General features: G+C 38.3%; 1 protein-coding gene across 9 annotated transcripts in view; it reads left to right on the forward strand.

Annotated features, from left to right (window-relative positions):
- The first annotated feature begins 1,204 nt into the window (after window positions 1–1,204).
- SYNRG (synergin gamma) overlaps window positions 1,205–14,737 on the forward strand; it is a 67,190-nt gene continuing 53,657 nt past the window's right edge. For 5 of the 9 annotated variants that reach the window (XM_033090725.1, XM_033090727.1, XM_033090731.1 and 2 more), the window contains exons 1-3: window positions 1,206–1,378; window positions 8,295–8,335; window positions 11,701–11,822. In XM_033090725.1, coding sequence (XP_032946616.1) covers window positions 1,302–1,378; window positions 8,295–8,335; window positions 11,701–11,822 — 240 coding nt within the window. In that variant the 5' untranslated portion in view covers window positions 1,206–1,301. Of the gene's footprint in view, window positions 1,379–8,294; window positions 8,336–11,700; window positions 11,823–14,737 lie in introns of all 9 variants that reach the window. The other 4 variants (XM_033090729.1, XM_033090730.1, XM_033090726.1 and 1 more) reach the window with 3 other exon arrangements.

The raw sequence follows: 14,737 nt of genomic DNA on the forward strand, positions 1-14,737 counted from the left end.
AATTTGTACATTATTATGAAAAAGGACACGACGATAATTGAATAGTAGGCTCTAGTGAAACGAGCAGGGACTTGGAAGTTAAACACCTGGTTTTGAATCCTGGTCCTGTTGCTTTGCAGCTGTATGGCCTAAACACATTACAGCTTCTTTTAACCTTGGTTTTCTCATCTGTAAAATGCCAACACTAATTTTTAGGGACACTGAGGATTTGAAAAAGTAAAGTTCTGACCAGTGATTTGTGCCCAATAAACAAATATGGTTACAAATTATGTCCCTGTAAAAGCCCTGTGCCAAGAGTGAAAGATAAAGCTAATTATAATTAATCCATTACTTAACTAGTAAGCAAACTACTTGAGGATTTGAAAAAGTTTACATTTGACTTGTATTTTCTTACTGACAGTAGTTTGATTAGGAAAAGAAGTAAAAATAGGCCCAGATAGGTTCAGAGTAATCACAGCTTTTCAAACACCACTGTTTTGCCCCTGCTTGCAAGTATAGGCATACCTTGTTTTATTGAGCTTTGGTTTATTATGCTTCATAGATGTTGCACTTTACAAATTGGAGGCAAGACCCCTCCACCAGCAAAAAGATTAGGACCCACTTTAATGCGGTGGTCTGGAACTGAACCTGCACTATATCCAAGGGATACCTGCATAAGAAAAATGGATTACTAGATGGCAGGCCCAAACACCATGGTGGTTTTTATCTGTGGGTTGGGTTTATTGGTCTACCAAAATAAATTTTAAATACCTTCAGCTTTGGGATGGGTACCAAAAGGAAGCTGCCGAGTTCCAGGGGAAAAAATAGCGCTGATCATTAATCGGCGTTGTGAAGCTATTCATCTATTCTTCATGTGTGAAGAGTAACAAAAGGACACACCTGTATCCACCATCCAGTTTAAAAAACAGGACTCAATCTACTGTATCCACCAACAAAGATGGTTTTTCAAACGGAGGGGCGACGATGCCTTGCTGGGCCGCCTGCGGGGCCCTCCAAAGGACCTTGCCAGAAAAATGAATCAGTTCTCCTGGAGCGGAACAGGAGGCCATGCCAACCAGCCCCAGAACTAGAATTGCACCTGAAGGACCCCTGCGGTAGCAGTGTCACGTGACGAGGGCGCACCGCCCCTCCCCGGGCGTGAAGGGTCACGTGGGCGCACGGCCCCGCCCCATCGCCTAGTCTGCGGCGGGGTGGAGTCTGGTGTTTGCCCCGGAAGTGACTTCTTCAGCTGACAGCTGCTGGTAAGGTGGCGGCTGCGGCAGCGAGAGCGGCAGCGGCGGCGGCAGCAGGTCCGGAGCAAGATGGCGCTGCGGCCGGGAACCGGAGCTGGCGGCGGCGGAGCCGCGGGAGCTGGCGCGGGGGCCGCCGGGGGAGGCAGGTGGGTGTGAAGAGCTGGGCCGGGACCCGCTCTGTAGCGGCGAGGGGTGTTTGGCAGTTATGGCTGTTTTCGCCCGCTCCAACCCCTTTTGCTTTGGAACGGGGCTACGGGAGAAGGGTCGTCCCGGCGCTTAGGCCGAAGAGGGCGGATGGAGGCCGGCCTCCCAACTCCTGTCTTTCAGGCTCAGGGGCACTGGCTGTTGGGGCCGAGCGGGGAGCGAGCGCGCCCCCCAGTGCGGGGAGGAGACGAGGCGAAGGTGAGGGTCCGCTCTGCAGGGCTGGCACCGGCCGGGGCTGGGTCAAGAAGGAACCCCGACGCCTCCCTCGCTTTTCGCCCTGGTTGGCTCTGAAACTACCAGGCTTACCTTTTCCGGGATTTGACCAGGGATACCGCAGGGAAGGCTCTAAAAAAATCTGATCACAAAGCTGAACAACAGTTTCCAAGATGTGTGTGGGGGTACTATTTGTCTTTTCTCCCCTTTTAGAGCGTTTTGTCCTTTTATTTCCTTAACACACGAGAAACAGCAAGAAAATCTGAACACGTTTGAATTAATAAATAGAGCTCTTGTAGATGAAACTGTTAAGACTTGCCTTTTTATTAAAAAAAAAACAATTCACTGTTAAACAGCAGTTACGCAGCTATTAGAACAAAGCCTCCACACTTCCACTTAGCCCTTAAATCAGTCCTCAGTCATATTTCAGCTAAAAATGGCAGGTGGTTTTCATACCCAGAACGGTAAGGGAGATGAACATTTACAACTTGACAAGTTTATCATTTAAGGAAAAATTTTATTCCGGGAGGTTTTCACTCACTTCTAAAATGACCCAGTCTGATTATGTTTTGTTAGCCAAACACATACTTCATACACATTGGGAGATAAAATTAACTTTTTATCTTCAGCATCCTAAATTATCTGGAATATAAAGTGTTAGTTTTTTTGATATGCAATGTTTTAATTTTGGAGTCAAAAACAGTACAAAAGTGTCAAGTCTTTAAAGTTATCACCTCCTGCAGCTGCTTATATATATGCTAGGACAAAAAGAGAAGTCTGCACAATAAACGACTTGTGTGCAACCCCATTTCTCATTTCCTCTACATATCTTTCACTTTAGATTTAAAACTATTTTTCTCTTTTGTTTGCTAATTTCTAGTGTTTCATTAGAGTTTTTCATGAATAAGTCAGTTTCTGGCTGGAGACAAATATGTAATAATCTCTATTTTCTATATGTGATGACAGTTTCTAAAACGTTTTGAGTAGCATTAATTTGATCAAGTATATGATTAATCATGCATTAAGTTCTGGGAAAATATAAGCTTAAAAGAATCGGGTATTCTAAGCCCCGGTTTTTATTTTTTTGTTTTTTACTTCTCATGCAGGGGGAGGTGCAGAAAGTTGAGTGGATCATTCTGCTTACAATATTTTTAACATCATTGGCCTGTGAACACAGACTTTTAAAAATAAATAAGGCCTCAATTGTGATAGAAATTAGAATGAATGATTTAAAACTTTTTTTTCTCTGTAAAATTTGGTTGTAGTAACATCTGTATTCTAGCATTATAGGATATGTGGGAGAAAAAAAGTGGTTAAAATGGTTTTTACCTTGAATAATATATGGTAAATGTAACATGTATTGGAAAACTTCCTGAGCCTAAGAATCTGTATGCTTAATAAAGAAAGAATATTATGGTTTTTAGAGAGCGGGGCTGTGATTATTTTATGAGGAAGCTAACATGGTAGCCTAAGTGTATTTTAGGGAAAAAGAAAAAGAACCAGGTAACCTCTTTCAGCTTTTAATAGAGAAAATTCATGAACTATAATTTACCATGTTTATTAGATACCGTGTTTCCTAGAAAATAAGACCTAGCCAGACAATGAGCTCTAATGCGTCTTTTGGAGCAACATTAATATAAGACCCGGTCTTATTTTACTATAATATGAGACCCAGTCTTGCATAATATAAGACCGGGCATAATATAATATAATATAAAAGACTGGGTCTAATATAGTATAATATAAGACCAGGTCTTATATTAATTTTTGTTCCAAAAGATGCATTAGAGCTGATTGTCCAGCTAGGTCTTATTTTCGGGAAAACACGGTATTTTTCTGTGTTCTAAGAGACTAAGCAAAAAGCAACGGCATTTTCCAACTTTATTAATATTAGCCTACTTTTGATTAGTATCCTACATAGGCTACTTTAGAGTAAATGGTAGAGTTGTATAAAGGGCAAAATTTGCACACACACACATATTTAAAGTCAAGTACTGAAAGATTTTTTTTTTTTTAAAGATTTTATTGGGGAAGGGGAACAGGACTTTATTGGGAAACAGTGTGTACTTCCGGGACTTTTCCAAGTCAAGTTGTTGTCCTGTCAATCTTAGTTGTGGAGGACGCATTTCCGTTCCAGGTCCAGTTGTTAGTTTCAGGAAGCACAGCCTACCATCCCCCACGGGAGTGGAACCACAACCTTGTGGTTGAGAACCTACGCTCCAATCAACTGAGCCATCTGGCCACCTGGGAGCTGAGCTGCAGCTCATTGACTTCATTCTAGTTGCAGAGGGTGCAGCTCACTGGCCCATTTGGGAATCGAATGTGCAGCCCCATTGCCCAGAGCTTGCACTCTAACCAACTGAGACACCTGTCCACCCAAAGTTGAAAGATCTTGATTAGGCTGTATCCTTCTATGATACTATCATTTGTGAGCTTGTCTATTGTTTTCCTGCTCTTTTATAAGCGCCTTCAGGGCTTGCTCATCTTTTCATCTTCCACTGTTGCTAGCACATTCTAGCACACACACACAAAATATTCTGTAAATATTTGGAGATTCAAGCTACATTGAAGGCAAAGAAGCAGCAGCATTTCAGCTCGGCCTCATTTGGAGGAAGAGGAAGAATTGCGAGATTGTCATAAAGGTGGGAAGGCCTAGCGAACACCAGGGAACAGCAGGTAGGCCAGATGTGGCACTGAGTGGGGGGAGAAGACTATTGTGAAAGAAAGCTGAAAAAGAAAGTTGTGCTAAAACTGGAGTGGTCCTTGAATATAAACTAAGGAAATTCATTTGAAAGGGGAATCATTACATAGTTCAAACCTCAGGAATGGTCATCAGATGGTACTTGAGGAAGATGCACCCCACCTGTGCGGTATGAGCTGCTGGAGGTGGAGACATCCATTAGGAAGACTCGTAGGAGTCCACACCTGAGAAGTAAAGGCTGATCCAGATGACTAGTAGCAAAGGTAACTGAAAAGGAAGAATGAAGTAAGCGTGTGATAAGCAGAGCTCTTCTTGTGCTTTCACACGAGCACACCAGTAATAAACAGTGATTTTACCTTCGAAATCAAGTTGACCACATCTTGCTGCCCACTTTTTTGCCCCAATTTTTCTCTCTTATTAGTGTCTTCCATAGCTACTTGTCTAACTGGTCTTTCAAGCATGTTGATGTTAGTGGTCTAAACATTTCAGTCATATGAATGGTACATAGGTCACTAAGTAGTTTGGGTTAAATAATTAACAACTGGAATAAGTTATGTTCATCAGTAATGGTCTTAGTTTTTGTTTATGTTTTCAAAGTAACCTTTATACATCTATTCTTGTCTATTTGGTTGTCTTAGCGGGGACTTTGGGAAACTTGTAGTTCTGTGTTCTCATTTGACAGAGGGGAAGTAGGATGAGGTGGCGAAGGGGATTGCGTAGAGCTTCACAGTCACTCTGTGGCAGAGCTGGAAAAAGTGTATAACTCAAATTTCCAGTTTTTACTTAGCCACTAAGCCATATTGGTAACTGTAATCTTTAATACTGATTTTTTTTTTAATTGGGGAACAGTGTGTTTTGCCAGGACCCATCAGCTCCATGTCAAGTCATTGCTTTCAATGTAGTTGTGGGGGCTGCAGCTCAGCTCCGAATCAAGTCATTGTTTTCAATCTAGTTGTGGGGGGCGCAGCTCACTGGCCCATGTGGGAATCGAACTGGCAACATTGGTATTATGAGTACTGCATTCTAACCACTGAGCAACTAGCTGCCCAAGACTGATTTTGAAAACTCGCAACAGGTTGATTACTTACATGCATTGCTCTAAGTTTATAAATCTTAGTACATGAATAACTTTTAAAAAAATTGAGTACTACCAAATTTCAACTTACAGCTTAAACATTTTATCCAGTTAATACATTACTTAGCTAATATATCTGTGCAGATCAGAAAAGGTGTTTACTATTCAGGCCTCTCTTTGGGTGCAGTCCTACTTTTCTGCAGTAAACTTTGCTAATAGTTCAGATCCTCAACAAGGTTGTAAATAACACATAACCAGATAGATGTCAGCTAGAACTTTGGAAACCTTACAATTAAAAATTTTTTTTTTAACATTTTAGAACTAAAAGACTCCAAAGTTTGGTTTTTAGTCTTTTTTCCTCCGAAGGAGAGTGTCGTGCAGTAGAGAATGCGACGACACATAAAGTTGGCATACAGTTCCTGGACTTCACTAGGCTCTCTAAAAACTTTCCAGAAAACCCCTTCAGATCTTTGACTTCCAGATTAAGAGCGATTCTCACTCAGATTTTTTCTTCCTTGATTTGTCCCATTTTCTTTACCTCCTGTCTCAGAGAAAGAAATCCCTCTTCCTTTTCAAAGCAGATCACTTTTGCTACCTTGCTATTTTAATCCCATTCCGTCAAAAAGTTTGTTTTATCAAACAGTAAGTATATCTTTTGTGTCCTAAATTTTTCTCCCTACAGGTCCGTTCCTCTTCTTCTTGAAACTGTTCACCCAAAGACCACCATTTTCAAAAGCAATAATCTTTATTTATTAATCCTCATTCAGATCAGCTTTTCTACAGCATTAGACACTAGTTATGGCTTCCTTCTTCCTGAAATGTGGTCCTTCCTCATTTATAACTCAGTTATAACCAACTTCTTTGGTTTTTAATGACCATTCCCTATTCGCTATAAGAATTCTCCAAGGCTGTCCTTTGTCTTACTATATATATGCACATTCCCTTGGCTGTTTTATCCGCAACCAGAGCTTAATTTTTATTTATTTAACCTTTGTTTACAAAAGCGTAGCTAGATTGACCTAGACCCTTCTCCTGAGCCTGCATTGCTTTTCTGATTGCCTGCTAGTTTGCTCCTCATGGCCACGCTCCTACCACCTTTCTCTCCAACCTATTCACAGCGGGTTCCTGTTTTCAGTAAACAGCATCAGCATCCTTGCAGTTGCTGAGGCTCAAAATCTCAGCATCATCTTCAGCTCTTTCTGCTTTTTTCACTACTGTTCCCCATGCTGGCAGTTGCCGAGTCCTATTGATTCTTCTTTTTAAATAGCTTTCATTCACCTTTTCTTTTCCGTTCCTACTCTCTGGTTATGGCATTTTCATCTCTTATTAACATTATTGTGATAGTTTCTTAGCTAGTTTTTCTTTTTTAAACTTTAAGTCTTCTCTGCCATGCCCTGTTACCAGAGAAACCTAAAGCACATTTTTTATTATTTCACTGTCCTGTGTAAAAACTCCGACATCAGGGAAATGCAGGTCCAAATCACGATGAGCTACCTACCACTTCACACCCATTAGGATAACTCATCAAAAAAAAGCAGGAAGTAACACGTGTTGGTGAAGATGTGAAAAAAATGGTACCTTCGTGCATTGCTGGTGGTAATGTAAAATGATGCAGCTCCTTTAGAAAATAGTTTGGCTGTTTCTCAAAAAGTAAGCATAAAATTACCATATGAACCAGCAATTCCACTGCTATATGTATCCAAAAGAACGAAAAGAAGGACTCAGACAGATACTTGTATACCAGTGTTCATAGCAGCATTATTCACAACAGCCAAAAGGCGGAAACAACCCAAATGTCCATTACAGATGAATGGATGAACAAAACATGGTATATACATACAAGGGAGTATTATTCAGCCATGAAAAGAAAGGAAATGCTGACATGCTACAATGAACCTTGAAAATGTTATGCTAAGTGGAAGAAGCCAATACAAAAGGACACATGTTGTATGATTCCACTTAATATGAGGTAGCTAGAATAGGCAAATTCATAGAGACAAAAAGTGGAATAGTGACTACCAGGGGTTGGGAGGATGCAATTGGGAATTATTATTTAATGTGTACAGAGTTTCTATTTGGGACAATGAAAAACTTCTACAAATGGATCATGGTGATGGTTGTACAATATTGTGAATGTACTTAATGCCACTGAACTTTACACTTAAAAATGGTTAAAATGGTAAAATTTTATGTATGTTTTACTACAATTAAAAAAATCTCTGACAATTTCATATAATATTCCAAAATAAAATTAAACATTTTAAGGCCCTCTGCAATCCGTTTACTTTTCTAATCCTATATCTTAAATCATATCTCTGAACACATCTGTAGCTCTGGCCTCAGAGCTTTTGCTCAAGCTCTGGTGTGCCTCTCTAAGATTTAGCTCAAATTAGTCTTTTTCTTGAAATTAGTCTTTTTCTTCTCATCTCTATTAGTATTTTGGACCTCTCACAACATTTAGCACATTCTGTCTTATGTTAAAGTTGTTTGCCTGCATCTGTGTCTTCAACGAGACTGAGCTAATGCAGTCCTTTCGTGTAATGGGCACTCAGTAAATGCTCATTGAATTGAATCTGACCCAGCCCTCTCATTTTGTGGACGGGGAAATTGGAATCCAGGGAAGTCACACAGTGACAGAACCAGGACTAGTTTCAAGGTCTTCTGTCTTCTAGTTCAAAAAATGTCCCCTACACTAACATGCTGACTGTCTTGCGTACTATGCATAAGCAGTCTGTATTAATGTCAGATAACTCAGTATTGCACTGGAGAATAAACACCACAGTTCTTGCGTTTATATAAAAAAAATCACATTTTTTATTTGAAACCTTCTGCGTATGAAGATCACAGTGTATTTTTCTTCTGTTTTCAGCTTCATGTTTCCAGTTGCAGGTGGAATGAGACCCCCTCAAGGTATGTGAAAGGTTAAGTTTTGAACTTTGTATTTTTCATTATTACATTTCTGAACTTGGGGATTAATTAAGTAGGTAAAAAAGTTCTGTTGCTGCCAAATAGAGTAAAATTTTCCTATAGTCTTGAACCTGTATGACAGCTACTCTTAAAATTTCTCAAAAACTGTGTATAATAATTTGGGGAATAATAAGAATCATTCCTCATTTCTCCCAAATTTATTTAAACATTGTATTGACAGATTGTTATTTAACCTCAGAGATGAAGGAAACTTTCAGGACAAGAGTATTAAAGAACAGGTGACAAAAATATGATGAGCTGTCATTCTCTGAATGACATTTTTTTCCTTCTGTCAGTCTTCTCCTCCATTGTTTACTCAGTAGACAAGGGTTATCTCTGCCTTGTGCTCGTCAGCGTGCTGATAGAAAATAAAAAGGTCTCTATAGATGTTTGTTGAATGAATAAATAAACCTCTTTAGTTATTTAATACTTCCATGTTTTCTCTATATGAATTTGGTCTTATTATAATCATGTACTTAAGAGATCACATTTTCTGACTCAGTTTAACTATTTTAAGTCTCAGTTTTATTCCTCGCAGTTTCTCTTTCATGGTTTCAGACAGGGGACCACCAGTATCAATTCTCGCTTTGATTTTAAGGAAACAGTAGTGAAGGGATATAATCTTGACTCATGCTGCTGTGCCACTGAAGAGTATGTCTGCCCTTCTCTTCTTTCTGCTCACTTCTCCCACTCCACTTTACCCTCCTCCTCTCCACATACCAAGCTGCTTCTGAAAACTGGCCCTTCTCACAAAGCCAGTGTTGATTGGTTATGGTAGACTTGCTAGAGAAACAGACTCTTAGGTCACTGACAGATGAAAGATAAAGAGCTGTACAGTGGCAGGTGGTCAGTGGCTCATACTGACTTTGTCTCCATTTATAATCAGTGATGGAGGTTGAGTTTCAGGTAAATTTTTCCAAAGGTCAGTTGTATTCTTTTCATTGTGCTCACATTTATGCATTATTTAAGCTATCTGTAATTAGATGTGTCTCAGATTTAGATCAAATGGTTTCAGATCTTTTGTTCTTTAGGAAGGCATTAGAGAGTTATGTGTTCATTATCGTGGCTCATTTTTCATTTTTATAAGATTTCAAGTAAAAATTATATGGAGTGAAGGAACAGGACAAGAAGAGATCCCGAAATGTTGCCTGCTATTTTTCCTTCTGGAATTTGGAATTGTTTTTGTGATTTTTTTTTTCTTTTTACAAAGTATGTTAGAGTGGACTTTTTAATTATTTGAAGGCTTTAAGTTATGCATGGATTATTTCTGAAAGCACACACAAGAAACCGACAGCAAGAGTGGCCACAAGATCGTGAGTGGGTGAACAGGAGACAGGAGAGGAACGAGACTTGTTTTTCACTTTGTGTACTTTTATGTCTTTAAATGTACCAAATACCTGAGTTACCCATTCAAGGATTAAATAAAATTAATTAAAATAAATAAAACTTTAGTTCCAAAAGGATAAGAGGAAAAACACGTTACCATGGTTATATGCAATCTGTGCTTTCTAGTTCTCCATGATACCTGAAGGCCTTTGCATTTGGTGTTCTTTGTCTGAAATACTCTTCCCAAATATCCACATGGCTTGCTCCCTTTCTTTCTTCAAGTCCTTGCTTTAAATGCTGCCCTATTGGTGAAACCCTTTCTGACTATGAAATAGCAACCACTTCTTTCCCTGGCTCTCCCTATCCCCCTTACCCTGCTTATTTGTTGCCTTATCTCTTATCATCCCTTGACGTGCACTTACTTTTTATTATCTGTCTTCCCCAATTACTTTGTAAGTTCCATGAGGGCAAAGACCAAGTTTTGTTCACTATTGTATCCCTAGAATGGTGCTTGACATGGAGTAGGCCCTCAGATACTTGAATAAATAAATGAATAAATGAATAGATTGCCACTAATAAGCGTTAACCTATAGATGTGGATATCCATGCTTGTGCAATTAAACTATGTATAAATAAAGAACCCACAAGGTAAACATGGTATGCTTTACTAGACCTTTAATTTTTTAAATCAAAATTTGATTAAAAGCTCCTTATAGTGGAACCAACATTGATGTAATATGTGGTGAAACGCAAAATTAGAATTGAATTCTGTGTTCAGGCTATTTAGGGATTTTGTTTTATTCACTGTTATATGTACCAAGTATCTAGAACTGTGCCTAAAATATGGTAGGCATTTAGTATTTATTAAATCTCCAAAGGGATGTGTCTTCATTCTCCACTGCTTTTGGGTGTACTTCATTGGAAAAGTTCGGGAGATACTATGCCCTATCATACTTTGAGCATATTTTTCCTGCCATTGCATTATATACTTAACATGTTGGAGACTGTTTTGTGCTAAATGTTATACTAACTATTCATGTAAGGAAGGAGAAGAGGATTATCATTTCTTCAAGTGTATTAGGTATTAAACAGTTTTACAGATGAGAAACTGAGGCACCGAAGTTAAGCAAGTTGCTCAAGGTCCCAAAGCTAGTAAGTGACATTTCTCGTTGGCATCCAAAGTTCATGCTCTTAACCACAATTGTATTATTAGTTATTTGCTGCTGCATAAAAACGTTAATCCACAACTTAAAAAAAATAAACATTTTATTATCTTACACTGTGTTTGTGGGTCAGGCGTCTGGGAGTGGCTTCACTGGGTGGTTTTGGTTCACGGCTGAAGAGATTGCATTGAGTGTCAGCCAGGGCTGCAGTCATCTAACGGTCGATGGGGCTGGAAGATGTGCTTCCCACATGGCGCACTCACAGAGATGGCAGGTCTGTGCTGCCTTGGTGGGAGGTTGCAGTTCCTTGCCACCTGCTCTCTCCATGGACCGCTGGAGTGTTCTTACAATGTGGCAGTGGCTTTCCGCAGAGCAGGTGATCCAAAAGAGTACTGAGGAAGCTGTTGTGATTTTTAAGAACAAACCTGTCATTTCCACAATAGCCTGCCAGCCCTATTCAGTGTGGGAGGAAATGACAGGGGTATGAATACCATAAGGCGGGGATCACTGAGGGTCATCGTGAAGGCCAAATAGTACTAGTAGGTCATACTATTAATTTTTCAAGTATGCACAAAAATCCTGTAGAACAGGTATTATTAGCTCCATTTCACAGAGGAAGTTTTGTAACTTGCCCAAGGTCACATAGCTAAGTAAATAATAGAGCTGGAACTCATCCTTAAGTCTGTCTTACTCCAGAACCTATGCTTTTTGCACTGTACTGGGCCGTCTCCCAAGTAACAAGTCCTTTAGGTACTTAACGGTTTTAAGAAAATAACTTTAAAACACACTGACTCGAATGACGCCTTTATGTTTTTTCATCAGGTCTGATGCCGATGCAGCAACAAGGATTTCCTATGGTCTCTGTTATGCAGCCTAATATGCAAGGCATGATCGGAATGAATTACAGCTCTCAAATGTCCCAAGGACCTATTGCTATGCAGGTACTTGCCTCTTTAGCTGATTGTTTACAAAGTTATTTGTTGTTATGAGAGCGACAAATGTTGAACCTAGTATGAGGACCTACATACTAGGACCTTAATGTGGTATTTAGAAATAAGTGTAGTCTGCATCTTAGGTGGCTTCCTTCAAAATAAAATGAAGAGACGTTCATAAAAGAGGGAAAAAAACAAAAGATAAATCATTTAAGGAAAATCTGGTGACTTCTTTATATGACTACTGGCTTAGAAAAATTTTAGAATGACATCTTGGAAAATTGAGGGACCTGATGTCATCAAGTGGTATTGTTAGAAGAATTAGCACTATTTTTAGGAAAGGAGCAGTGTCGTTGTTTGGCAGGCTCAGAGCCTTCTTTGTATTGAGTTATCAAATCCCCGTAACAACTTTTTAAGGAGATGCTATCTCCATTTTTCTGATGAGGAAACTGAAGCTTTGTGAGGATGCTCGCAGAGCATAGTAGGCCCAGATTTGAACCTAAGTGTTCATTCAGTATGCTTGTATTTAACCATAGTGTACTTTGAATTCTCTCTTAAGAGGATTGAGGAGCCATTGAATAGTTTAAAGCACAATAGTTTAAAACACAATTAGATTTGTATTTCAAAAAGATTGTTCTGACTGCTGATTGGAGAATGACTGGAGGCAGAGGGAGGAGCAAACGTGGATGTGGGGAGGATCATTAAAAGGCTGATGTACAGAGCGTAGGTAAGATGTTGGCTTAAATTAGGGTGGAAGCAGAGGGATGGAGACGGGGATGTTTTTGAGAATTATTTAGGAAGTGAAATCTCTAGGGCTTGCTGAGTGTTTGGGTGTTGAAAATAAAGGTGAAGGCGATATCAAATTGATTCCTCATTTTCTGCCTGAACAACTAACTGATGCTGTCATTTACTAATAAAAGCAGATTGCTAGTACATATTGTTGACTTGGAAGAATCCATGAAACATTCAAGTGGGGTTGTGCAGACAATTTAATTAGCTGAGCTCTGGTCATTTTTCACTCTGGGTAGAAAATTACATATTTGAGAGTTATCCACACATAATTGATAATTGATGCCATAGGGGTGAATTAGAACATCCAAGAACACTATTGATGGAGAAAATGGTCCAGGATAGAGCCTTCAGAATTTCAACATTTAAATCTGAGTGAGTTGCCAACACAGGAGATTGAAGAGGAGCAGCCATAGAAGTGGGCAGGAGGAATTAAAGAAAAAAACATGAGTTCTGCTGTCAGACAGACGCAAGTTCAAATCCCAGCTTTGCCACTTACCTGTAAAACAGGGGTGTAATAATACCTTGCCAGTATGGTGGTAGAAAGGATTGAATGAAGGAATTATATAAAGCACTTAGCATTGTACTTGGCACACAGTGAACAGGAAGTGGCAAGAAATTTTTATTTCTGATAATGTTAATATCAAGGATGGTTTTTCAAGTAGCACAACTTTATCTCATGTTCTGTTTTTAAAATTCATTTGTTTCCCTGCTTTCATTGACTAATAACCCTAATTTCTGGCTGAAACATTCTGTCTTGAATAATAGTTATAATCAGTAATAAAAATAACCACCATTTGTTGTTTTTATACACTGTATTCATTGTATCCATTATATCATTTAGTCCTCATAACTCTGTAAGATTAGTAATGTTTATTCCCATTTTGTAGATAAGAAAACTGCAGTCACAGAATGTCAGTGACCTGTTCGATATCCTACAACTTGTTTCAAAAACTTAAACCAAGGCTATCTTATATTTCAGAGCCTGAGTTCTTAACTGTCAGTGTTCCCCAAAATTCAATCATTTGAGTATCACCTTCATAATCTTTGCCATGTATACTGTAATTAACATTTTAGTTGATTATGTTTTTGACAAATTCTAAAAAGAATCTTTATATTGCTAAAGTAAATAGAAAATCTTCATTTGTTATAAACAAAGAGTAACCAAAAAAATACAGTGACTGAAAATAATATTAACCAAATTCTAGCTAGATACTATTACTTGTTGGAGTTTATAAACCTGTGTTTACTTGCTGTTAAAAAAAAAAACGGGGCGCGGTTTTGTCTAAGCTTATGTCTAAGCATATGGGGATATGTCTAAGCTTAACCTACAAATGATTTGGCAGAAGAAAAAAAAATATGTATGTGTAGAGACAGACAAAGAGGGCAAGATGTTACTCTTATACCATTTTTTTCAAATTTTCTATAAGTTTCACATTTTAGAAAGGGAGGGATTAGATTAAAAATCAATAATATTTAAAACAGGACATAAAAGGGAATCTGAATGAGAGTTGCAGGAGAATTGAAGAGAATTTTCCTACTTTGGTTCTGAACATGAGTCCCTGCATAACTAGCATGATCAGAGATAAAGATCAGTGTCATTATTATTAAGTACAGTCTAAGATGAGCTTCTTCCATTTGCATCTCTGTATCTTTATAAATTATCTTCTACAGCTATGATATCCATTTAAACCAAGTAACACAATAAACTGAATCCAGGAGTCAGATCTTTGAATGGCTGTATCAAAGTTACATTGTTTAAAAAAAAAAAAAAAATGTATATATATATATATATATATATATATATATATATATATATATATATTTACAAATAAGCCAGAACGAAGTTTTTGTACTGTAAATATTTTAAATGTCATATATTTCATTTTTACTTCATTATTTAAAATTTTATTTCTGTGTGTTTATCATGTATACATTATTATAGTGTAGTAGCACATGTGTATAATTTATAAATAAGTAATATTGGGAGTTTATAATTAGAATTTAAGTTGAAATTATTGTCATGTTGAAGTTATTTAAGCAAATAAAACTTCTATGTTGTATGTAAAGATATAGGAAAACTTCCAGAATCATTCTTTATTCATTTCTTGTAGGAGGAAAATAAGAATAAATTG

The sequence above is a fragment of the Rhinolophus ferrumequinum genome, chromosome 21 (assembly GCF_004115265.2).
Source record: "Rhinolophus ferrumequinum isolate MPI-CBG mRhiFer1 chromosome 21, mRhiFer1_v1.p, whole genome shotgun sequence".
NCBI lineage: Eukaryota > Metazoa > Chordata > Mammalia > Chiroptera > Rhinolophidae > Rhinolophus > Rhinolophus ferrumequinum.